The sequence below is a fragment of the Zophobas morio genome, unplaced genomic scaffold (genome assembly GCF_036711695.1).
Source record: "Zophobas morio isolate AGI-343-1 ecotype UQ-CSIRO unplaced genomic scaffold, CSIRO_AGI_Zmor_V1 ptg000054l, whole genome shotgun sequence".
NCBI lineage: Eukaryota > Metazoa > Arthropoda > Insecta > Coleoptera > Tenebrionidae > Zophobas > Zophobas morio.
In genome coordinates, this window is record NW_026972159.1 from 2,665,312 (window position 1) to 2,692,487 (window position 27,176).

Sequence of the window (27,176 nt, forward strand, 5' to 3'; positions counted from 1 at the left end):
GCCGTGCTTCCGATAACGTTAAAATATTTGCAAGATTTCAAAGCATGCGATTTTTCAATTTCGAAATTAAACTGTAAAATGTTATTAAATCTTAGTATCTTTTTCCAAAAATCTGTATGTTTAGGCTAAAACTTAACACGGGTTCATAAACTACAAGTGTAGGGGTATGTTATTTTACAAAATTTACGAACATTTACTATTGTAAAAGTAGGAGATGACGTCGTTATCATTATTTCAAAATTTCACGAAAAAAAATATAATAGTGAATTTTTGTAGGGAAATTGGGGTTTTGCAATTACGCTCCGCCCCTCGGTCTGACAACAAATGAAAAATTCATCACAATTGAGATCGGGGAGGGAATAGGTGGGGCTTAAACTTTGGCTTTCTGTTTTACATCACAATTGAGATAGGGCGGGTGGGCGGGCCCTATATTTTTCCTTTTTTTTCTTAATATACCTTCTTCTTTTCATCACAAAATGCTTAAACATGTTTAAAATGTTCACTTTTTGTACAGAAATATCGACTCATGACGAATAAAAAAATCATCACAACTGAGATAGGGCGGGTGGGCGGGGCTCATATTATGCTATTTTTTAATACACGTGGTAATTTTTTTGACAACAATAAATTTAAAACGTGTTCAAAATCGTAATTTTTGTAGGGAAATAGGGATTTTGCAATTACGCTCCGCCCCTCGGTCTGACAACGAATGAAAAGTTCATCACAATTGAGATCGGGGCAGGTATGGATGGGGTTTAATCTTCGGGTTTTTTTCTACTTAATAAGGATTTTCCAATTAAGCTCCGCCCCCGAACAACGACGATTAAAAAAGTTCACAATTGAGATAGAGCAGATGTTTAAAACATGTTTAAATCGGTCATTTTTTGTCGAAAAATATCGATTTTGTATTTAAGCTTCACCCCCCACTCTGATGATTTGAGGTTAGAATTATATATAACATTATAATAAATAATAAAGTATGTACAAGATGTTTTAATTCCACAGACATTAATGATCAAAAATAATCTTTAAACTGACAACATTTTAATTAAAAATTTAGCTTCTCAGGGACACCACGGAATATTTTTTTAGCAACACCTGAACGTGCTCGCTGCGCTCGCATTCTGATTGGGATCACAAACAATTTTTAAACTTACTTTTTTAGATAACAATGAAATTTTTCGTAATAATCTAGCGTCTCAGGGACACCAATGAATAATTATTTTATAATACATACCTGAACTTGCTCGCCGCGCTCGCATTTTAAAAGTTCTTTCTGCTATTTTCATAGAGTACGAGCGCAGTGAGCACGTTTAGATTGCTTTAGCAGATAATCACCAACATTTGTAAGAATCACATTTTTAGACAATAAAAAAATTTTCTTTATTATTTACAGTTTGCATTTTGCATAGAATCCGGACTCTAAATTAATAATTCTTCTATAAAAAATTTTTCCCTAATAAACAAAAAATCGAAATTTTGACACAGAGCACTTAATTTGGGTTTCTTTTTCCTAATTGGACAATTAACTTGGGACAAAGGAAGTTCAAATCATACAGTCTATCTCTACGTGAAAAAAAGAGGAGGTTGTCTACGTTGTGCATTATTTTCGGGAAACAAAATGATAAAGTTGTAAACGCTAAATATAATACGAAAACGCACACACCGCATGGAGTAAACGGGAGACCCACTTTTCCACGTTCTGGGAGCCACGAAGCCAAATCAGCCATCAAATACCATCAATTCTCCCGTACGTAAAACCTACCGCAATTCACGTTTAATGTTTATTAAAAATTAAAATTCCGTTTGCGTCTGCGACGTGCCAATCAATAAATCATCAGCAAACCCACGTCGCAACCAAAAATTTAATTACATTGTATCTCGGCGAAGGAGCACGAACTGTCATAAAAAACCGCCGTAAAATTATACTACCGATCGGCATTGTCTTTCCACCGCGCTAATAAATAAACCAAAACGAGCGACTCCAAGACAATGATATTTTCATTTGGTGACGTCCCACACGCGCCGCCCATGAGCGTCTAGACTGATTTTTGCCGCTCGTACAATAATTTTCCGACGCTGTCAATTGATAAGTCCCATCCTCGCGAGTAAAACAAAAGCTGTATTGTCTCCGGCATCGAATTAGTTCTTTTTCTCCTGATTCGGCGCGACTCCGTCGACTAAAAAGCAAATTTTAATTTCCGGCGTGTTTGTGTGCATTAGAATTTTACATGTAGTAATGAGGGTGGAGGACCCTCGGGCTGCGAAAGCGCAATCACGGTTACTCATCTTCATTGCTATTCATGGCCATTTCATATCAAATCATTGAGAGAGACTATCTTGAATTAATCTTGTTCGGAGATGGGCGTCGGGGCGGCTAATGCATTACGGGGGTGGATTTTGGCACCTCCCGGAGGGGAAGGAGAGCCAGATTAATTAGGGGGTGGCGGCGAAATTTTTACAAATGTGTTTCTTGGTAATGTGGAAGGTTCATGGTACGAGTGGCCGCCTTTCCGATGTCTGTCGGTGTGAAATGTTGTTTGTATTTAAAGTGTTATCTGTCGGGCCTCGTAGGGCGTTTTCTGGTCGAGTGACCATAAAATATAGCTTCCTGTTACTTACATGCATTCAACAAAACAAATTGGGTTTTAAGGCTTCCGAGCTAATAAGATTTTAAAATAAATTGCCACACGTCTATGACACAGTGATAAAGTTAATTAAGAACGGTTCGAGGCGCGCAGGGTTCGTAAACGCGAAGAAAGTAACAAAGTTGCTAATTTCGCACCGGCCAAGATAAAAATTTACATAATGATAAAGAGCGCTAAATACCACAGAAGCGTGTTCAACAAACCTCTTTAAAATGCAAATACCATAACAGATAGCATCACCTAATTAGTGGATGGCCCAAAGTGCAGTGACAGATACGGTTCGAGCAAGTCGCTCGACGACTGCAATATTGTTTCTTTTTTAATACACATGTATTATAAGTTATAACAATTAATTATTCGTGTCAAAACAGCGGCTCAACGGACACATTTTTTTGCCAAAATTACATTTGTCGGTTGTATTCCTGTTTATTACACCATGACATGAACAAAAAATTCAACAACAACCGTTCTCATTCGCGTTTCGTTGTATAACTGACAGCAAAATTCGCTTCAAGTATCATACTCTAATCACCCGTACTCCGCCACTGTCCATCATTCGAACGCTTTATATTAATAAAAAAACACACTTGTTAGTATTTCGTCTGGGGTGCACAAGACACTCCAATAACTAAATATCGATAAAATTATATTGTCATCCGTGCGTTTATAGAAATTCAGATGGAGTTTTTTCACAAAAACTAAAATTTTAGTCAGTGTCTGGTGAAAAATTAATGCGAAAGTTTCGAGAAAACATACACTTTATTATTAGACTCACTTAAGCTTAAGTAGATAAAAATTCCAATTTGAGATAAATTATTCGTATTCTGATTTGAATTTTAAAATAAAAATAAAAATAAATATAATTCTCCATTTGTAGTTTATGAACCCGCGTTGAGTGTGAGTTTTACTAGGCATCCGGATTGATAGAAACCCGTCAAAATTGTATAACATTTTACAGTTTAACTTAATCGAATGCTCTGAAATATTTTAAGGTTGTTTGAAGCATTGTAAATCGTTAACCAAAATTTATCTACTGATCGCCCATCCCCCCATCCCCGCCGCCACCGAAATATATGCAATTTTGCTGTTTAAAAGTTCAAAAGTCCTGAACTTGCGGTTTATGAATTCGTGTTGAATTTTATGCTAGACATCAAAATTATTTCGATTTCTAGATTTCTTTATTTTGCTATTTATTATTTTCCGATATTTCCGTTTTACGACTTTTCAATTTTTTCTCGATTTTTCAGGTTTTCGATTATTAAATTTTTTGGTTTTTCGTTTCATTTTTTCAATTTTTACAGTGTTTCAATGTCTCAATTTTTCTATTTTTGCAAATTTTTAAATTTTATATTTTTCAACTGTTTCGATTTTGCAGTTTCTCGGTTCCAGATTTTTCGGCTTCGATTTTCAAAATTTTTCTATGTACTTTCAATTTATCGATTCTTCAATTTCTTGATTTTTCAAGTTTTCGATTTCTCAGTTTCTCAACATTTCAATTTTGTGAATTTTTCCAATTTCTGGATTATTCAATTTTTCGATTTTTTTAATTTTAGATTTTTCGATCTTCCAATTTTCGATGTTTCGACTTTTCAATTTTTCGACTTCCCAATTTTTGATACCTTAGTTTTCGATTTTTAAATTTTTTCAATCTTTCAATTGCTTGATTTTTCAAGTTTTCGATTTTTTTAATTCTAAATTTTTCGATTTTTTTTGATATTCCGACTTTTCAATTTTTCCACTTTTCGGTTTTCGATTTTTAAAATTTTTCAATTTTCAATTTCTTGATTTTTCAAATTTTCGATTTCTCAGTTTTTCAACATTTCAATTTTGTGAATTTTTCCAATTTCTGGATTATTTAAATTTTCGATTTTTCTAATTCTAGATTTTTCGATTTTTTTGTTGTTTTGATTGCCCGATTTTTCGGCTTTTCGGATTTCGATATTTCAGTTTTTCAATTTTTTCGATTTTTTGATGTTTTGATTTTTCGGTTTTCTAATATTTCGATTTCTAAAATTTTTAATTTCTCGATTGTTTAATTTTTTGATTATCGATTTTTTTATTGTAAATTTCCCAATTTTTCTTTTTTGCGACTTCATGTTATTTCGATTTTTCGGTTTTTCGATTTGTCGATTTATCAATTTTTCGACACATCAGGTTTTCGATTATTAAATTTTTTGGTTTTTTCGTTTCATTTTTCCAATTTTTACAGTTTTTCGATGTTTCTATTTTTCTATTTTTGCAAATTTTTTAATTGTAGATTTTTCAACTGTTTGATGTTTCGATTTTGCAGATTCTCGGTTCCAGATTTTTCAATATTTCGATTTCTGAAATTTTAAATTTTTCGATTTTTTCAATTTCTGGATTTATTGAAATCTCGATGTTTTTAGATCTTCCAGTTTTCGATGTTTCCACTTTTCAGTTTTTCGACTTCCCAATTTTTCGACATTTCGGTTTTCGATTTTTAAAATTTTTCTATGTATTCAATTCTTGGTTTTTCAAGTTTTCGATTTCTCAAATTCTCAACATTTCACTTTTGTGAATTTTTCCCATTTCTGGATTATTAAATTTTTCGATTTTTTTAATTCTAGATTTTTCGATTTTTTCAATTTCTGGATTTATCGTAATTTCGATGTTTTTCGATCCTCCAATTTTCGATGTTTCGACTTTTCAATTTTTCGGCACCTCGGTTTTCAATTTTAAAAATTTTTCAATCTTTCAATTTCTTGATTTTTCAGGTTTTCGATTTTTTTGATTCAAGATTTTTCGATTTTTTCAATTCCTGAATTTATCGAAATTTCGATGTTTTTAGATGTTCCAATTTTCGATATTCCAACTTTTCAATCTCGGTTTTCGATTTTTAAAATTTTTCAATTTTCAATTTCTCGATTATTCAATTTCTTAATTTTTCAAGTTTTCGCTTTCTCAGTTTTTCAACATTTCAACTTTGTGAATTTTTCCAATTTTTGGATTATTCAAATTTTCGATTTTTCTAATTCTAAATTCTTTGCTTTTTTTGTTGTTTTGATTACTCGATTTTTCGACTTTTCGGATTTCGATATTTCGGTTTTTCAATTTTTCGATTTTTTGACGTTTTGATTTCTCGATTTTTTCAATTCCTGGATTTATCGAAATTTCGACGTTTTTAGATGTTCCAATTTTCGATGTTCCGACTTTTCAATTTTTCCACATCTCGGTTTTCAATTTTCAATTTCTCGATTATTCAATTTTTTGATTTTTCAAGTTTTCGATTTCTCAGTTTTTCAACATTTCAATTTTTCCAATTCTAGACTTTTCGATTTTTTTGTTGTTTTGATTGCCCGATTTTTCGGCTTTTCAGATTTCGATATTTCGGTTTTTCAATCGTTCGATTTTTTGATGTTTTGATTTTTCGATTTTTTAAATTTTAGATTTTTCAATTTTTCGATTTCTCAATTTCTCAATTTTTCTATTTTTCTATTTTACAATTTTGCGAATTTTTAAACTTAAGATTTTTAAATTTTTTGATGTTTGAATTTCTCGATATTTCGATTTTTCGACTTCTCGGTTCCACATCTTTCGGTTTTTCAATATTTCGATTTCTAAACTTTTTAATTTCTCGATTGTTTAATTTTTCGATTTTTTAATTTTTGATTATCAATTTTTTTATTCTAAATTTCCCAGTTTTCCTTTTTTGCGAATTCATTTTATTTCAATTTTTCGGTTTTTCGACTTCTCGACTTTTCGATTTCTTCATTTCTCGGTGTTTCGATTTCCCGATTTCTAGTTTTTTTGGATTTTCCGGCTTTTCGATTTATCGATTTCCTAATTTTTCGGTTCTAGCTGTTTTTTAATAGTTTTTAATTTTTAATACTTTAATTTTTCAACATCTCGGTTTTCGATTTAGTATAAAATTTTTCGATTTTTCAAGTTTTCGATTTCTCTATTCAACATTTCAATTTTGGGAATATTTCCAATTTCTGGATTATTCAATTTTTCGGTTTTTCAATTTTTCGATTTTTTGGTACATATTATGGTTTCCCGTTTTTTTTAATTTTACGTTTCTGCGGTTTCTCGATAAATATTTTAATTTTCGATTTTTCAATTTTAGATATTTTAATTTTTAATGTTTCTTTTGATTGTTTAGTTTATCGATTTATTTTTTTTTATTTTAAAATTCTCAATTTTTCTATTTTTTGAATTTGTCATTTCGATTTTTCGACTTCTCGACTTCTCGACTTTTCCATTTCTTGATTCTCGGTGTTTCAATTTTCCGCTTTATAGTTTTTTCGATTTTTCTATTTTACGATTTAGCTGTTTTTTAATATTTTAAGCTTCAATTTTTCGACATTTCTTTAATTCAATTTCTCAATTTTTTCCGGTTTTCAATTTTTCGATATTTAAATGTTTCGATTTATTCAATTTTTAAAAATTTTTATTGATATTCCGATGTTCCAATTTCTCAGTACTTGTTTTGTTTTTTAAATAGTTTGAAAGAATTTCAGGGGTTTTTCTGTATATTGTTTTTGAAGCAGTTTGTGTCTTGTTATTGTAGTAATTCGAATGAATCTCGGGGACCCTTTGTGTTTTGTTTTTGAAGTAATTTGAAAGAATCTCGGGGACCTTTTTTTTTTTTGAAGTAGTTTGAAAGCTTCTCGGGGACACGGAATATCATTTTCTGTCACCGCTGCAAGCACAGAAAATGGGTCTAGCCTCAATTTTATCCTTTTTCCACACAAGCGCTTATGAGTACATTACGGACAGCCTACATATTAAACGGCATCAGTTTTGCTTGGTTTAATTATGGGCACAGTGAATACCCATGTACCAAGAGAAGAAGAATAATAATAATTTTTCGAATTTATTTTTAAATATTAGCAAAAAATTAATTTTATTGACCATAAATGTATAGGCGAGAAATAATAAAGCTAAATACAGCTCAAGTGACTCTTGGAAAATGAAAATGTTCCAGTCAACATTCCAGCCAGGACACGTATGTCAATTTCGACACGTGCAGTGTAATACTAACAGTGTACCGTCGTCATCCAGAAGGCTCCTGTCGTCACGCAATCAAAAACCCAACCCTTGACACACGGACTTCACCAGTGACAAAAATGTCAGAAAGTAATGTCAACTAAGTGGACGGTCAAAAATCAAAATTCAAGACCTTCTTCTGGGTACGTTATCGACATTCGTCAACTTGCAATAAATTCCCTTTTTGCAGCAATCGCGAAGATGTGGCCAAACCTTCCGATCCCGGCTCCTTAATCCACACCATCGAAAACGAAATCAAAGAAAACTTGGACATAATCTTGCCCACGTACCTAAAAAACGTCTTAGTTTACACCGGTTTTGATTCTTCGGCTGCGCTCAGCGAACTGACGGTGGCCGATTTTAGCTTAATAGAAGACTTCGTCCGAAACGAGCTTCAAGACATCCTGTCGCTCGAACGCAACGTGCAATACGACGATTTTTATGGAATTTACAGCAGCAGCAAAAGCAACTTCAAAATTTTGCCAGGACACAAGAAGCTGTTGATGGAAGTGCAAAAATTCTACAAAGGGAGAAAAATGGAAGCTAAATATAAATCCGCTTCCGAACAACTGGCGGGAGCTGGCGGAAAACAAGACGATGCTAAAGACGATATGAGTGGTTGTTTGGGTTTTCTGGACGAAGACAAGCAGTCACCGGGACCGGGACAGACGCAGAAGAAGCGGAAGAGGTGCAAGAGGAAGACGGATACAAATTCAGATGCGAGTGACGGTGTGGATTTTAACCAAGAGGTGATGATCGACGGGGTGAAAAGGAGGCGGTTGGACGAAGCGACGCAGAGAGCTGACGGTTTGAGTCGGGCTTTGGTGGTGTTCGGAGACGACTCCAGAACGCAGTTGTTGTCGCCGTCGCCGTCTGAATCCAGGGAAACCGTGCCTCTGCACCACGACTCCGAAGAAAAGGGGTTTCTGTCGATTCTAAATTCAGGCTTGAGACTCTCGAATATCATTTAGACAACAACTAAGTGATAGGATTAGAAAAGTAAGAGCAACGATAGTCAGTAGATCGTCACTCGTTTGGAAGACAAGTTTTGTGTACTTATTGTTTTTTTTTTAAACACACATTTACATTCACACACGCTACGAAATAAAAATATTAAATTCGGAGTTTTCCTGATTTCCCTGGCGGTTGAGAGTTTGGACCGGAAAGGAAAAAACGCGCTTTCTAATTAATGGAGGTCTGGCGCGTCGAATTTTTCCCATAAATTCAATTAAATCCTCCGTGTGATGCGCAAGACGAGATCATTAGTACCCAGGTGAATTAATGGACGGTTTTTAGTGCCGACACTCGTTCTTAAATTCCGTATTACTCGTCAGGCGAGAGTTGTAAGAACTCAAGACTAAGTGGGGTAATTTATCTTACATATGAATCCGGTTGATTAAACCCACGGCTGCCACCATATTTCTCATATCTCCTGAGAATCCTTATTCAATTATCCGAGACAGTTTCAATTATTAAGGTTAGGCGAGTAATTCGACGGGACGTTTTTCTTCAGACGAAATATCGCTCCTATTTATTCTCGCAACGGTACTCTTCTTCAACCCACTAAAGTTTTATTGCCCGTGAAGTTACCTGTTGTGCATTAAGGGGACTCGCTAGACGAGGTATAACATTTTTTTGGTTTTTTGTATGAAAAAATCATATTAATATAGATGTGTCATACATCAAACTGCAACTTTTTTCATATTCCAGGGAGCAGAGACCAGTTCAATCAACTAAAAAAATATGGCTGAGAAATATCGTAAAAAAGCACCATTTTATGTTTTCTTTTCAAGTTTTTTGAGTCACAACCATCAGAAAATCGTTTGAAAATTCGCACATGGATAAAACATCACTTTTTACAGGGCGCAGAATCATTAAATGTTTGTTAGTGGTACAATTTGTTTAAATAATAATGTGTTTATTAAAATCAAAATATACCACAAATTAATGCAAAATACGTCGAATAATTTTAACAGGAATATCAGAGGAAAATTAATGATCTATTGGTTAGCAGAGTTTTTAACCAAAACTAACAGTTATTGAAAAAAATGGGTATCAATTCGACAGAATTTGAGCAGTTAGTTCAGTACTTTGCCGATAGGAGCGCCACTAAAATTTACGGAAGCGACTTTCAAGTAAGTAAAACCCTTATCGCCTGCTTTACCATAAGCTGATTGTTAGAGTTCTCGGCTGATTTTTCTAATTTATGGCAAGGGACTCGGCTTTATAACAAGCCGCCAGGACCGGCCGTAGTAATCTATTGTTAAGAAAATTAACTTTTACGCAATGAGGTCCTATCATAAAACCGTATTAAAACTGGGGAACTATAATATTTTTACTCCACTCTGGATCCTGAATTCAATACACATGATTACTAAAAATTCATTGTAATATTATTGTTAATATATATTTTGCTTGCTTAATTCATAAAACTAATAAACATATTTATAATAATAATAAAAATATATAAAATACAGCTTTTGTTTAACACGTACAAGTGTATCTACTACTTATCCCAGAAAGGAGGTGTTTTAAAAAAGCCCTACGCCCAGTAGCTTCTCCCTTCATTGTTTGCTCGAAAAAAGTGCTCGTATATGTTTTCATTTGCCGAGAGGATCATTTTCAAAATATCTTTATAATAAAAATATGCAAGCCTTGGTGATGAAAAATGTACTCCTAATAAATTATTAAAGTACATAAAAAAATAGAAACAAATTTTATTTATTTTAAAAAAATCTCTCGCAAAGGCAGGTTCCTCTTTCTTCTTGAATCAATTATTTCGGGCAATAATGCGCCAAAGCAAAATCTGCCAAGTTTATCTGCCATCTTTTTACATATATTTCTTCGTCTTTATAAATTTTTTCTATATTTATTCCATTGGGTGTCCATACAACAAAATAAACTTGTGAAATACCCGTAACAAGCATTTGTCCCTGGACTTGAAAGTAGTAATCATGATTTTTTTTTAGTTTCAATTCTCTGTCTGTCAATGTACAAAATTTGATTACTTCTTTTCTAACCGCTTCTTCGGGAGACAAATCTTGCGATTTTGAAGGGCATTTAATTTCGACTAATGCACTCCTATCCTCTAGAACCCTGTCTGGACTAGCAGCCAAGTAAGGAAATTGTTTTGAAATAAACAAGCCACACCGTTCAGTTGATATATTTTTATTTATTTCAAAACACTTGACAGCTTTTTCCTCACTTTGCTTTGGGGGGGGGGGGGGGGGGGGGGGCAATTTTTGTGTGACTTTACCTATCCACCAGAAATGAAATTCGTTCTAAACAAAAAAATTTATAAAATTTTAGCTAGTATACTCTTTTTCACAAAACATGGGTGACATTTGGTTCTTTTCATTACACGTATAGTGTACAGTAGAACCTCGATAATTCTAATTCCTAATTGGGAAAAAGGTGTGTTCGGATTAACGATTTGTTCGGATCAACAATGTTCCCAAAAATCTGAACGGAAATTGAATAACAACTTCATACACAACTGAAAACAAACTTCAAGAAACAAACCTGAGTTTTATTAAACAAAAATTAAAGAATTCTTAAGCAACAATGGGTAATAGATACATTCTAAAAAAATATTACTCCGCCACCATAAACACGCTATCTTTTTGGAATAAACACCCCAGAATCTATACCCTGAAATTTTTCAGAATTTTTAGATGAATTTTTCAAAAATGAAATTTTCCATTATGTATTCGTATTACCTCCATTATGCAAATTTCGACCCTTTCTCGACGATTTTCGAAATTTAACTAAATATATTTTCTTGTAGATTTTGGACTTCAGAAGTCACTTCTGGCTTCATTTCTTCAATAACTTAAACCATTTTTCCAGTATCGTCCAGTTGAAATATCGCCATTTTTAAAAATTTCGAAAAATTCGAATTTCACAGCGAATTTTCCGAAAATATTGCTCCGTTACCATAAACATGGTATATTTTTGGAATCAGCACGTCGGGATATATATCCCTGAATTTTTTTAGAATTTTTTGGAAAATTTTTCAAAAATGAAGTTTTTCTCATGCAAATTTCGACCCATTTTCGACGATTCAAACCAAATACTTTCTCTTGTAGATTTCGGGTCTCCGATAACTTAATCCGTTTCTCCAGAATTAGTTAATTAATTCAGTGCTTTGAAATATCGCAATTTTTAAAAATTTTAAAATATTCCATACAACATATGCAGAAAGATCTTGTGTCATTTTTGGACGTAGATGCATGTTTTCAAGTTCAGTTCGGATTGAGTTTTTGTTTGGATTAAAGAGGCATCGACTTCAAGTAGCCTCTGTTCGGATTACTGGATGTTCAGATAATCGTGGGTTCGGATTATAGAGGTTGTACTGTATTTACAACATGAAATATGATTTCAAAATTTTGAAATTGGTCAAAATAAAGTACCTCGCTCGCAATTGCACCCATTGCCCCCCCTGGATCCGCGCCTGAGTCGGTCTAAGTTTGTAAATACGTCCAAAATTTGAAGCCGTAACCCTAATTTCTCTTTCTTTTGCCCAAATGTGCCTGTTGCCTAGTGTCTATTTAAATTTGGTCTAAATTCAAAGATAATTTTCTCAAAAAAACCTCTTTGGCTGTCACAAATGTTTCTACATCCATGACAGGATTTTCTAAAAAATATTTAAACTATAATCGCAGCCGGGACCAGCATACGTAAATTTTTTTACGACATATTTTTTTACGAATACTTTGTCTAAGACGAGCTTGTTTTATAGGCGAACAATATTTTTTGTTATTAAACCAGGACCGTTTTAATCACAATATATTTACTTATCCCCTCTAAAAAATTGATAACGTCACCTCAAAATTTTGCTGAATAAATCCTATCTAAATTGTATAAAATATGATGAGTCTCTTCTTGTGATTTACCATTCCATTCATGTTTTTTGGATTTGCATATACAGGATGACCCCAAAAATTAATGAATGCGTAGATTTATTTTATTGATTTAATCAGGAACTACAGAACCCAATGCTTTGAAATCTTGCAAATGTTTTAAGGTTATAAAGAGCATAATAAATTTTTAGTCCAAATATATTTGCTTATCCCCTCCAAAAAATTGATGACGTCAGCTCAAAAGTTTGCCATATAATCCTATTTAAAATTTGCAAAATATGATGTGTCTCTTCTTGTAATTTATCATTCCATTCATATTTTTTGGATTCGGATATACAGGGTGACTCAAAAAATTTAATGAATGCGCAAATTTATTTTATTGATTTAATCAGGAACTACAAAACCAAATGCTTTGAAATCTAATGTGAAAAAAAAAAAAACATAATATGTATGCAGTCGTCACGTTTCCGATAGCGAGGGAAGTACTGCCTAAACTTTTTTCCATTTCTCAATTTTTCAATGTTTCAGTTTGGGATTTTTTCACTGTTTCGATTCTTTAATTTTCCTTCCATTTTTAGGTTTTTCAATATTTCAGCTTTGGAATTTTGCAATATTTCGTTTCTTCAATTTTTCAAATTTTTGATATTGTGTTTTCTCGGTTTTTAAATTTTTCGATATTTTAATTTTTCAGTTTTTAAAGTTTTAGGCTTTTAGATTTCTCACTATCTGGGCTTTTCGATTTTTCAGTTCCATGATTTTTCAATTTGCCGAATTTTTAAATTTTAGATTTTTTGTTCTCGATCATTCAATTTTCTGAGTTTTCAGGCTTAGATTTTTTTGTTGTTCAATTCTTGGATTTTTAAAATTTTTGTTTTTTAAATTTTCCTATTTATCAACTTACTGGGATTTCAATGTTTTGATTTTTTGATTGTTCAATTTCTCGATTTTTTGAACTTTCAGTTTTTGATGCGACTTTTTTTTTTCAAAAATTTTCAGTTTTTCAGTTTATTAACTTCACGATATTTCAGTTTTACGATTTTAAATTTTTTTTATTTTTCAGTTTTTAATTTTTGACGTTCCTAAATTTTTCGATTTTTCAATTTTTCGATTAACTGATTTTTTGATTTTCTAATTTCTCTATTTCTTGATTTTTCAATTCTTTCTTCAATTGTGATTTTTCAATTTTACGATTTCTGGATTTTTCAGTGTTTCAGTTTTGGATTTTTTTACTTTTCCGATTCTTCAATTTTCTTTCCATTTTTCAGTTTTTCAAGATTTCAGTTTTGAATTTTTTCACTTTTTCGATTTTTCAATTTTCCTTCCATTTTTCAGTTTTTCAGTATTTCAGTTCTGAGATTTTGCAATGTTTCGGTTCTTCAATTTTTCCACTTTTTGATGTTTCGATTTTTCGGTTTTTCAATTTTTTTTTAATCCGGTATTTTATTGGTGCGATGACGTCACGCAGTAGCCGCACCGGATTCAAACTAAGCGTCTAATTGGCGGAATTGCAACCAGGTGACCGCGTTTGTTGCTACAATTCCAGAAACCCCGTCGTACTAACAAATTGCCCTTTGTTCTTAGACAAATAGCTCCAGAAATTACTGCAACGCACGTCCACGAGCAATGAATTTCCGAAGCAACAACACGAGGTCAATACGAAGCACGGGGTTAGGTCTAGCGAGCTCGAAATGCCAGATGCATTCGTAGAACCGCTTTCCAATGTAAATCGAATCATGCCCTGCAATTGGATCAAAGTTCGTAAAATTATAATATTCAGACTAGCGTGCTCGCAATCTCGTCAGCGTCTCGGCTTTTATTTTCTTTTAATAGTGTTCATTTCGGCATTACGCGCCGATTTGCCGCACTTCCCGATTAACTCGATTGTCTGGAGGCGTGTTAAAAGTGTTCGTGTTTCGACTGGATATCGGCGCTCAAAAATTTCCTCACGTCTGATCCCCAAAATTCTAATTTAATTTTTCGGGTATTACGTTTCGAGGGATGGAGTGTTGCAGTTGGGACGGCCGAATTTTCGTAATGGCGTCGAAAGGGGTCTGGCGTCTGAAGAATGCCAGGACCTTGGGGACCACGGGTGCACCCCTGCACGAGTTTGCATCAAGATTAACAAGGTTATTGTTGACAGTGAAAAGAAATATGAGGAGAACCTTTTAACGAATTTATTGGATTAGGAAAAAGGTATTCGCGTATTAATGTATTCTATTCATATTCCATTAGAGAAACTTCCTGTTGAATAATTGTACGCTGGAGACTTTATTGATTTCGGTCTTGGGAAACTTCACATGTTGCGTATTTAAAAGTTGCTGGCAAAGGCTGGACGATTCGTGACGCATGCTTTTTTCACGATTGCACAATTCCAACGACGGATTTTTCAATTTTTAGATTGGTTATTAAAATGTGGGAGATATTGCGAAGAATATTTTGGGCGGGTCGAACATTCTTGTACGAAATTTCTTGCGGATGGGTACTTAGAATTTAAACGGTCTCATGTGTACTATTTTACAACGACTAACAACGATGTAAGAAGGCAGTCGTGAACTTTGTTATCAGCGGATTTACATATACGTGGATATTTTAATAATAACTATATATCTGGAAAGGGGAAATTTCTACAAGATTTTTTTGCTCGTATTTTAATGAATTATCTAATCATAACACTTGCAACTATTTTTTTTTATTTGGGTCTAACATCAATACAACCCAAAATTTTTGTGGATTTTAGGATATCGTCAAAAGCTCTAAAAGCTCCATTTATGGATAGTATGAAATTTTTGACCATTTACTGAAACAATTTTTTTTGTTAATTTTGAATTCCAGAAATTATTTTCGCCATCATTTCTGCGAACATTCCTACCAGTTATCTAAAATGGTCAAAATTAAATATGGTAAATTCTGACAAATTTTAAAAAACTGACTTTGAACTCAGATATTTCGACAACCATTTCTCATATCAACTCAGGACTATTTTTTCTTATCCACGTTTTTTTTTTCATAAATTTTGACCACCCAGTATTCCCTGTGCTAAAAAGTCCTTAACAAAAATGCTACGATTGGTCTGGAATTTTTGTTTGCCTACAATCTTCTTCCTGGGGCGTAACCACACATATTTTTAGGTTTTTCAAAAGCTTAATTTTTCAATTCACCTATAAAATTTTCGACGTTTTTCTACTATTTTCGAAATTACCTACAGGGATTTTGTCGAGAATTCTTACAATTTTTCCAAAAGCGTCAAAATACAATTTTTATTTTCAACTCATATATTTAGAAAACCAGTCCTCCTACCTACTTACGATTATTTTTCCTGGTAGACCTATTATTCCTGCGTAAACAAGATTTTTTTCTTAATTGTTGGCCTCTGAATTTTTTTCAGAGCTGCCCTTTTGATTGATTTTTTTGTAGAATTTTGGGCAACTTTTCCACAAGCCCCATTTTTCAATTTTGGAATTTTCAATCTTTTCCGCCTACATATTTTCGAAAATTACATACAGAGAATTTCGGAGATTTTGACCTCCAGAAGTTATTTTCGACTCCGTTTCTTCAAAAATTCTTACAATTTTTCTTTGAGGTATTTTCAAAATTTGATTTTGAACCTAGATATTTCGAAAACCAGTCCTCGCATCGACTTGGGATTATTTTTCGTCATTGGCATATTAAATATAGCCGAAACGTGACTTTTTTTTAATTTTTGACCTCTAGTTTTTCCAGAGTTGTCCTCAAAAAGTCCTTAAAAAATGCTACGATTGGTCCGGAATTTTCAATGTTCGCCTACCATCTTGGTTCTGGACCATAATCATGCTAATTTTTTTAATGTGGTGATCTACTTTATATTCCAGATTTTTTTGAGGATTTTTAAGTACATTTTTAAAAATTTCAATTTTTCAATGTACGAAATTTTCGAACTTATCACTTTCCGAGCGAAAGCGAATCGAATCTGTCTGTTCTTAAAAAACATTATCCCTAGATTATTTATCATCTTTTTAAAAAGTCAAATAAATATGAATTTTGCAATTAAGCTCCGCCCCTCCGTCGGACAACAAATGAAAAATTCATCACTGTTTAAACAGGGGCGGGTGGGTGGTGCTTAATTAATCATTAGTTTCTCTTTCTTAATATATATACTTTCAAAAATATGATACTTAAAATATTGGAGCCTCCGAAATGATGTTATAATTATTTCAGATAGACATTTGTGGGCCTCAAAATAGTGTCAAAATTGCTTAAAATAGACACTTGTGACCCCCGAGATTCATTTAAGTTATTCTTTAAAAAAAAATTATTTGGGACCCTCTAGACAATTTAGTCAAGTGTTTATAGAATCAAACAAATATGAATTTTGTAATTAAGCTCCGCCCCTCGTACGGACAACAAATGAAAAATTCATCACAGTTTAGACAGGGGCGGGTGGGTGGGGCTTCATTAATCGTTGGTTTCTCTTTCTAAATATACAGGCTGTCTCTTTTATTTGATACAACCCCTGTAACTTTTTTATTCTTGAAGATAAACCTGTAGTTCTTTAACCAAATTTGTATCATTTTCAAAGATTTACATGATGGTAAGCACACATTTTTATTATTACTTGCGGTAGAACCGGAAATGACGTCAACTTATTTTTTTTTTAATGGAACACTAGGTATATTTTTCCACAAATGGAAAGCAACCAATATTCTAAAATCAATAATAAAAAAGTTATTTAGTAAAATATCTCCAAAATTTTCCATTTATTTCAAAATTTAGTTGCTTGAAAAAAAAATTGAAAAATTGTTGCCATCACATAGATCTTTTAAAATGATACAAATTTGCTCAAAGAACTACAGATTTATCTTTAAAAATAAAAAAATTACGGGGGTTGTATCAAATAAAAGAGACACCCGGTATATACCTACTTTCAAAAACATGATACTTAAAATATTGGGGCCTCCGAAATTGTGTCATGGTTATTTCAGATAGACATTTGTGGCTCTCGAGAATGTGTCAAAATTGCTTAAAATAGACACTTGTGACCCCCGAGATTCCTTCAAGTTATTCTTAAAAAAAAAAATTATTTAGGACCCCCTAGACAATTTAGTCATGCGTTTAAAGAATCAAACAAATATGAATTTTGAAATTAAGCTCCGCCCCTCGTACGGACAACAAATGAAAAATTCATCACAGTTTAAACAGGGGCGGGTGGGTGGGGCTTAATTAATCATTGGTTTCTCTTTCTTAATATGCATACCTTCACCAATATGATACTTAAAATATTGGAGCCTCCGAAATTGTGTCATAATTATTTCAGATAGACATTTGTGGCTCTCGAGAATGTGTCAAAATTGCTTAAAATAGACACTTGTGACCCCCGAGATTCCTTCAAGGTGTTCTTTAAAAAAAAAATTATTTAGGACCCCCTAGACAATTTAGTCATGTGTTTAAAGAATCAAACAAATATGAATTTTGCAGTTAAGCTCCGCCCCTCGTACGGACAACAAATGAAAAATTCATCACAGTTTAAACACGGGCGGGTGGGTGGGGCTTAATTAATCATTGGTTCCTCTTTCTTAATATGCATACTTTCATCAATATGATACTTAAAATATTGGAGCCTCCGAAATTGTGTCATAATTATTTCAGAGAGACATTTGTGGCTCTCGCGATTGTGTCAAAATAGCTTAAAATAGACACTTGTGACCCCCGAGATTCCTTCAAGTTCTTTAAAAAAAAATTATTTAGGCCCCCCTAGAAAATTTCGTCATGTGTTTAAAGAATCAAACAAATATGAATTTTGTAATTAAGCTCCGCCCCTCGTACGGACAACAAATGAAACATTCATCACAGTTTAAACAGGGGCGGGTGGGCGGGGCTTAATTAATCATTGTTTTCTATTTCTTAATATGCATACTTTCACCAATATGATACTTAAAATATTGGAGCCTCCGAAATTGTGTCATACATAATTATTTCAAATAGACATTTGTGGCCCTTGAGATTGTGTCAAAATCGCTTAAAATAGACACTTGTGACCCCCGAGATTCCTTCAAGTTCTTTTAAAAAAATTATTTAGGGCCCCCCTAGACAATTTACTCATGTGTTTAAAGAATCAAACAAATATGAATTTTGAAATTAAGCTCCGCCCCTCGATCGGACAACAAATGAAAAATTCATCACAATTAAAACTGGTGAGGGTGGGCGGGGCTTAATTAATCGCTGGTTTCTCTTTCTTAATATATATACTTTCAAAAATATGATACTTAAAATATTGGAGGCTCCGAAATTATGTTATAATTATTTCAGATAGACATTTGTGGCCCTCGAAATAGTGTCAAATTGCTTAAAATAGACACTTGTGACCCCCGAGATGCCTTCAAGTTCTTTTAAAAAAATATATTTAGGACCCCCTAGACAATTTAGTCATGCGTTTAAAGAATCAAACAAATATGAATTTTGCAGTTAAGCTCCGCCCCTCGTACGGACAACAAATGAAAAATTCGTCACAGTTTAAACAGGGGCGGGTAGGTGGGGTTAATTAATCATTGGTTTCCCTTTCTTAATATGCATACTTTCACCAATATGATACTTAAAATATTGGAGCCTCCGAAATTATGTTATAATTATTTCAGATACACATTTGTGGCCCTCAAAATAGTGTCAAAATTGCTTAAAATAGACACTTGTGACCCCCGAGATTCCTTCAAGTTTAAAAAAAAATATATTTAGGGCCTCCTAGACAATTTAGTCATGTGTTCAAGGAATCAAACAAATATGAATTTTGGAGTTAAGCTCCGCCCCTCGTACGGACAACAAATGAAAAATTCATCACAGTTTAAACAGGGGCGGGTGGGTGGGGCTTAATTAATTATTGATTCCTCATTCTTAATATATATATATACTTTAAACAACATGATAATTAAAACATTGGAGCCTAGGAAATTGTGTCATAATTATTTCTGATAAAGATTTGTTGTCATCGAGATTGTCTCAAAATTGCTTAAAACAGACACCTGTGACCTCCGAGATTCCTTGATGATCTTTTTAAAAAAGATATTATTTGGGACGCCCTAGATTATTTAATTATCTTTTTGAAGAATCAAACAAATATGAACTTTGCAATTACGCTCCGCCCCTCGATCGGACAGCAAATGAAAAATTCATCACAATTGAAATAGGGGCGGGTGGGTGGGGCTTAATTAATCATTGGTTTCTTTTTCTTAACATATATATAGTTTTTTCCTTGATTTTTTGTGGAATTTTGGGCAACTTTCTCACAAGCCCCATACAGAGATTTTTGTAGATTTCAGAAATTATTTTCGACTTCATTCATTACTTCAAAAATTCTTACAATTTGTCCAAAATCGTCAAAATGAAATAAGGCAAATTTTGAATATTTGCTCAAAAGCCCAGACAAAATTCTGGAATATAAATTTCGGCCAGCTGATTTGAAAAACAGTGTTTATGGTCTCGGGGCAAGATTTTCTAAATATTCTTATATATCTACTTTGATACAATTAAAAATTAATTACTTATAAAAAAAATAGCATTATTTCGAACTGATGAATACAAGATCGAAAAATAATCTACATAAATTCCAGTTTTGGAGACATTAAGAGAAAAACCAAAAATAATCTGTAATAAACAATTGATAATGTTGATAATAATTTACAACTCGACATTTCAATTTAGAAAATATTTTTGCGAAATGTTTAATTTTTTTTTTAGTTAAACCTAATTTATTATAAATAACTTGTGTACCGGCCTACAGGAGAATAAAAAGAAGTTTCTCTTGATTTTTAGTTATCTGAAACTGCGGTCAAACCGAATTTTGTACCCAAAATTTGAAAAAAAAAATTGCAGTTCTGAATATTACGGTGCAAGCTAACCGCGCCGATTACCGAAAAGTGAAACCCAAACTGCGCCTCCATTAACTTCATAGCTTGTGGGCTTCGAACTTGCGATTTTGCTCTGTAAAACTCAGTCGATACTATGTAGTAATAATGGGACAAAAAACAAAAAAATATTTTATTATTGAACCGCAAAAAAAAATAATAATAATGACAACAGTGTGTATTTTGGTGAAATTAAATTATAAAAACATGCATGTAATTGATACTTTTTGTTGAGAAAACGTGGGAATTTATCGGAAGCGGGCCCCACATCCCAACATAAACACAATTCCTCGACGTTTATTGCATCCATCCAGTCGCATTTTATGAAATACGTCTCCGGCGACAATAAACATCGACGTGCAAGAAGCTTTATCACGCGCATATTTCCATGTCATGTTTGACGATGTAAAAGAAGAATCAACAGCAACTGGGGACAGCTCGGCGTTGCGTAACAGATTAATCAGCTCTAATGAAACGCAGCCCCATAAAACTGCAGTAAATTTGAGAAAGACAACAGACTCGAACTCTAAACAAACACTCTTGAATTTTGATGTTTAACTAACAAGTAGGTGTTCAAACAAACTAAAACTAATTACAGCGCCGTGTCCCCGATCGACAACAATGTAATCTCGGACGCCTCTTCCTAGGGAGATTGATGTCTGTATCGCGTTTCCGATGTATTTTTAAACGGGAGCACCGAGCCTGTGACGACGCCCCGAGCTTTTTACAGGTTCATGTATCTTCGTCGTCTTCTTTGACGCCGGATTCGTCGAGCTAATAAATACAATCACTGGCAGCGATCCTCTGTGTATTTATGTAATTTCTTTCTCGAACAACTTTATGACTTTATGAATTATGATGGGCTTTATAGAAGTAGCTTCGGGCCGTAAATTTCAGCGCGTTATGACAACCTGTGTTTTCTATAATAAAAACGGCGCTGGCCTTGTAACGACTCTTTATTCGTCCATATTTTATGCGATGAACTGGCTTGCGGAGTAGACCAGGCACTGCGCGGGCGATTTTCGCCTCTACTGTTTCTTCCAAATTAAAATGACCTGCCATCCATCACGTCCAGCAGCACGAAGCCGTTCCACTAAACGTCAAAAAAATTCAAACAGCGGGAGATGGATGTAAACTGGAGCTCTCCAACCTGAAGCCAATGCAAATAGGTTCTCTTTAAATACCTGATCCATCACTCAAGTGCGCATTTTATGCCTCCGCCTGGTAAAGACGCGTATTGATGGTCCTCGATAACCACTCCACAGAAGCACTTCCCTTTTTTATTGCTGCACTTGTCATTTTTACGACGACGGATCGTCGGAAGTTGTAAATAGGCCCTCTTGCATGTTCATAATTGTAGAGTAGATTCGGGCAATTTTCACGTCCCATGTTGCTTAGACCCGAATTAGCGCTCTTCATCACGCGATTTTCGACACTTCATTATCTTATTATCTCGGTCCAGACTCGAAATTATAGCGACGGGATGGATTGGGTTGTTTTTCTGGGTTTGTTGGGACTGGATGATAGGGTCAACGCATTACATGATGGAGATGTGGAGCTGATAAGCGCTGGCAAATATGTGGAGGAAGCAATAAAAAGTTGCATCACTGGGTACGGTACAAATGGGCGGAATGAATGTCATTTCGTTTACTTTCTTCCATTATTTATGACGAAAATGTCGGTGAATGTGGGTCGCTCGGGAAATCTGAAAATTTGATTAGTCGCGATTGAACGTGTTGTTGTTCGTGTTTACATATTCATGGTTTAGAGGTGATTTTCTTGAGGCAGGTGATTTTCTAGCGGAATTTCTTTTGTTCAAATAAAAACGGGTTTTATTGCTAGACGTGGCGTGATATTTGGAAAGAGGTTATATAATAATAGTAACGTCTTTACGAGTCCGTAATACCTAACCTGAACGTCTAAATATTAATAAAGAAAATAGTGTATTCAAGGCGGAAAATGTGAACTGAATTACACTGTTTCCTAAATTACAACCTTTGATGATTATTATTTACTTGCTATCTGAACAAAATTTACTTTTGCTGCCTGGTTTGTTACACGGATCAAAAAATTGATCCAAAATTATACAATGTTATGTTGTAAAAAGTAATGTATTCCTAGAACTTCGGGAAAATTAAATAATAAGTTTTTATTTAACCACAGAAACTGACCAAGTCCTTCACTAACAATTCTAAACAACAAAACGATGACGTCACTAACTTTCTAGAGGGGATAAGCCAATAAATTTGAATCGTTCTCCTCGAATCATGAATCAATATCAATGATTTCACAAAAGTTCTAAAACCTGTAGAAAAGCTAAAAAATTTCTGGGGGAAGGGGTTATTAAAAATTGAGCTTTTGAGTTACCCAAAAAATCCACAAAAAATCTAAGAGAAATTTCTACTGCTTGAAACGAACAATGAAAATGGAGTAACAATTGTAGCATTTTTATTAACACCTGAAAAATTTCATTTGACCATCCAAAATTAAAAAAGGGCGCTTAAAAATTCTGCAAAAATATTTTCTAAGTTGAAATATCGAGTAGTAAATTGTTATTAACATTATTAATTATTTATTTTTTTTATTGCTCTTTGTTCTGTAATTCACTTTTCCTTGTATGAAAATTTGGCTATTAGAATATTCGAAAATCTTGGTCCGGGACACTGAAGGCCCTATTTGAATCAGCTAGACGATATCGATATTCCAGATTTTTTTTATACGTTTTTGAGCAAAAATTCGATTTTTCAGTTCTCTTTTATGAAATTTTTGACTCTCTTGGAAAATCAGCTAAAGAAAATTTTTTGAGGATTTCGACTTCCACAAGTTGTTTTTGCTAATTACTCACAGAGGTTTTTTGCAAATTTCGACTTGTAGAAGTTATTTTTGGTGTCGCTTCTACGAAAATTCCTACTATTTTTTAATGAAATATCTAATTTTTCGAAATTTTAAAATTTGACTTTAAAACCAAATATTTGGAAGATCCTGGCCCGATACCTTAAACACACGATATTTTTCAAATCAGCACGTCGAGATCTATAGCTCAGAATTTTTTTGTTGATTTTTAGGCGATTTTTCAAAAATCTCAATATTTCCTTTGGGAATTTTTGAATTCTTCTTGGTCCGAGAATATAAACATTAAACACGCTATATTTTTCAAATCAGCACGTCCAGATCTATAGCTCAGAATTTTTTTGTTGATTTTTAGGCGATTTTTCAAAAATCTCAATATTTCCTTTGGGAATTTTTGAATTCTTCTTGGTCCGAGAATATAAACATTAAACACGCTATATTTTTCAAATCAGCACGTCCAGATCTATATATCCCAGGATTTTTTTGTTAATTTTAGGCCACTTTTACAAAACCTCAATTTTCAACACTTCCCCTGATGAATTTTTTTTATTTTTCTCGAGAACTTTCGAAAATTCCTACCATTGTTTATAATCGCCAAAATGAAACAGGTAATTTTTGGATTTTTTTAAAAATTATTTTAAAACCAAATATTTGGAAAATTTTGGTTGGGGACCATTAATTCGCCATATTTTTTAAATTAGTACATTGAAATTTATATTCCTTAATTTTTAGGCCATTTTTCCAAAAGTCCAATTTTTCCATATGAAATTTTTAACTTCTTCTCATGCATTTTCGAAAACTACCCTAAGATTTGTACAGATTTCGACTTCGAGAAGTCATTTTCAGCTATATTTTTACGAAAATTCCTACCATTTTCCATAATCGGCAAGATGAAATATGTAATTTTAATTTTTTTTTAATTTCCACTTTAAAAACGAATTTTTGGAAAATCTTGATCCCTGACCATAAACGCGCTATATACTTCAAGTCAGAGTTCGAAATCTGTATCTTAGACTTTTTTGATGAATTTTAGACGTTTTTCCAAAAGCTGATTTTTTCCAAACTTTGAAATTTTCGACTTTTTTCGAGCATTTGGAAAATTACGCTAAGAGATTTTTGTGTACCTTTCCACTTCGAGAAGTAATTTTCGTCTTTATTTTTAGGAAAATTCCTACCATTTTTCTATAATCGTCAAAATGAAATATGTATTTTTAGGATGTTTTTAAATTTCGACTTTAAAAGCGAATTTTTGGAAAATTTGATCCCTGGCCATAAACACCTTATATTCTTCAAGTCATCACTTCGAAATCTGTATCTTAGACTTTTTTGATGAATTTTAGACGCTTTTTCTAAAAGTTCGATTTTTCCAAACTTTGAAATTTTTGACTTTTTTCGAGGATTTTGAAAATTACTCTAAGAGATTTTTGTGTAGTAGTCGAAATCATTTTCGGGTTTATTTTTACGAAAATTCCTACCATTTTTCCATAGTTGGCAAAATGAAATATGTAATTTTCCGATTTTTTTTTAAATTTTGGTTTTGAAAGTGAATTTTTGTAAAATTTTTATCCGTGACCATAAACACTATATTCTTCAGATCAGCATTTCGAAGTCTATAACTTAGATTTTTTGATGAATTTTAAACGTTTTTTTCTAAAAGCTGAATTTTTCCAAACTTTGAGTTTTTGAATTTTTTCGAGCATTTTCGAAAATTACTCTGAGATTTTTGTGTAGCTTTCCACTTCGAGAAGTAATTTTCGTCTTTATTTTTAGGAAAATTCGCTTTTTCTAAAAGTTAAATTTTTCCAAACGTTGAAATTTTTTACTTTTTTCGAGGATTTAGAAAATTACGCTAAGAGATTTTTGTTTAACTCTCGACTTCGAGAAATTATTTTCGGGTTTATTTTTATGAAAATTCCTGTTTTTCCATAATCAAAAAGCAAAATGAAATATGTAATTTTTAGAATTGTTTTAAATTTCGATTTTAAAAGCAAATTTTTGGAAAATCTTGATCCCTGACCATAAACACGTTCCAGTCAGCACTTCGCAATTTGTATCTTAGACTTTTTTGATGAATTTTAGACGTTTTTTCCAAAAGCTGAATTTTTGCAAAATTTGAAATTTTTGACTTTTTTCTAGCATTTTCGAAAATCATCGTAAGAGATTTTTGTACAGATTTCGACTTCAACAAGTCATTTTCGGCTTTATTTTTACAAAAATTCTTACCATTTTTCCATAATCGGTAGAATGAAATACGTAATTTTTAGATTTTTTTTTTTTAATTTCGAATTTAAAAGCGAAGTTTTGGAAAATCTTGGTCCGTGGCCATGAACACGCATATTCTTCAAATCAGCACATCGAAATCTATATCTTAGATTTTTTTGAAGATTTTTAGACATTTTTTCCAAAAATCAAATTTTTCCAAACTTGGTAATTTTTTTACTTTTTTTCGGGCACTTTCGAAAATTACTAAGAAAATTTACGTAGATTTCGATTCCAAAAGTCATTCTCGACTTCATTTCTACGAATAATCCTACCATTTTTCCATAATGGCCAAAATGAAATATACAACTTATAGAACTTTTTAAAAATTTAACCTTAAGGCCAAATATTTGGAAAATCTTGGTTTGTTTATTTTTATGCCATTTTCTCCAAAAGCTCAATTTTTCCATACAGCCCCCATATGAAATTTTTAACTTTTTCTCGTTTTTGTATAGATTTCGACTTCCAGCAGTCATTTTCGTTTTCATTTCTACGAAAATTCCTACTATTTTTCCATAATCGGCAAGGTGAAATATGTAATTTTTAGATTTTTTTTTTAAATTTCGATATTAAAGCGAATTTTTGGAAAATCTTGATCCCTAACCATACACACGGTATATTCTTAAAATCAGCACTTCCAAATCTTAGAATTTTAGTCGTTTTTTTCCAAAAGCTGAAATTTTCCAAACTTAGAAATTTTTGTTGCTTGTTTCGAACACTTTCGAAAATTTTTCTAAGAGATTTTTGTGTGGATTTCGTCGTCGAGAAGTCATTTCCGGCTTTATTTCTACGAAAGTTCCTACTGTTTTTCCACAGTCGCTAAATTAAAATATATAATTTTTAGAATTTTTTTCAATTTCGATTTTAAAAGTGAATTTTTGGAAAATCGTGATCCCTGACCATAAACAGGTTATATTCTTAAATCAGCACATAGAAATCTATATCATAGATTTTTTTGATAACTTTTAGATATTTTTCCCAAAAACCAAATTTTTTCCAAACTTCGAAATTTTGGACTTTTTTCGAGCACTTTCGAAAATTTTTCTAAGAGATTTTTGTGTGTATTTCGTCGTCGAGAAGTCATTTCCGGCTTTATTTCTACGAAAATTCCTACTGTTTTTCCACAGTCGCCAAAATAAAATATGTAATTTTTAGAATTTTTTTCAATTTCGATTTTAAAAGTGAATTTTTGGAAAATCGTGATCCCGGACCATAAACAGGTTATATTCTTCAAATGAGCACATAGAAATCTATGAAATCTATATCATAGATATTTTTGATGATTTTTAGACATTTTTGGACTTTTTTCGACCACTTTCGAAAATTACCCTAAGAAAATTTATGTAGATTTCGATTCCAAGTGATTGTCGCCTTTATTTCTACGAACATTCCTACCACTTTTTCATAATGGCTAAAATGAAATACGCAATTTTTAGAACTTTTTAAAAATTTGATCTCAAGACCAAATATTTGAAAAATCTTGAAAACACGCTATATTTTTCGAGATCTATATATTCTAGAATTTTTTTGTTAATTTTTAGGCCATTTTTCCAAAAGCTCAATTTTTCAACAGTCCCCCTCCCTTATGAAATTTTTTATTTTTTCTCGAGAACTTTCGAAAATTCCTACCATTGTTCCATAATCGCCAAAATGAAACGGGTAATTTTTAGATTTTT

At 32.7% G+C, this 27,176-nt stretch overlaps 2 protein-coding genes across 3 annotated transcripts in view; one reads left to right on the forward strand and one right to left on the reverse strand.

Annotated features, from left to right (window-relative positions):
- The window catches only part of Sli (slit), a 435,804-nt gene that overhangs the window by 213,971 nt on the left and 194,657 nt on the right, over positions 1-27,176 (reverse strand). The gene's annotated exons all lie outside the window — the stretch shown is intronic.
- On the forward strand, positions 7,734-8,753 carry LOC135142899 (uncharacterized). Its single transcript, XM_064074703.1, has 2 exons — positions 7,734-7,801; positions 7,849-8,753. Exons 1-2 carry the CDS (start codon positions 7,752-7,754, stop codon positions 8,627-8,629), a joined length of 831 nt encoding a protein of 276 aa, XP_063930773.1. The 5' UTR covers positions 7,734-7,751; the 3' UTR covers positions 8,630-8,753.

Excerpts from the sequence above, each read along its gene's own strand:
- LOC135142899 (XM_064074703.1), top strand. The coding sequence starts at position 7,752 with ATGTCAACTAAGTGGACGGTCAAAAATCAAAATTCAAGACCTTCTTCT. Across the intron at positions 7,802-7,848 it reads AATTCAAGACCTTCTTCTGG|CAATCGCGAAGATGTGGCCA; the intron begins GTACGTTATCGA and ends CCCTTTTTGCAG.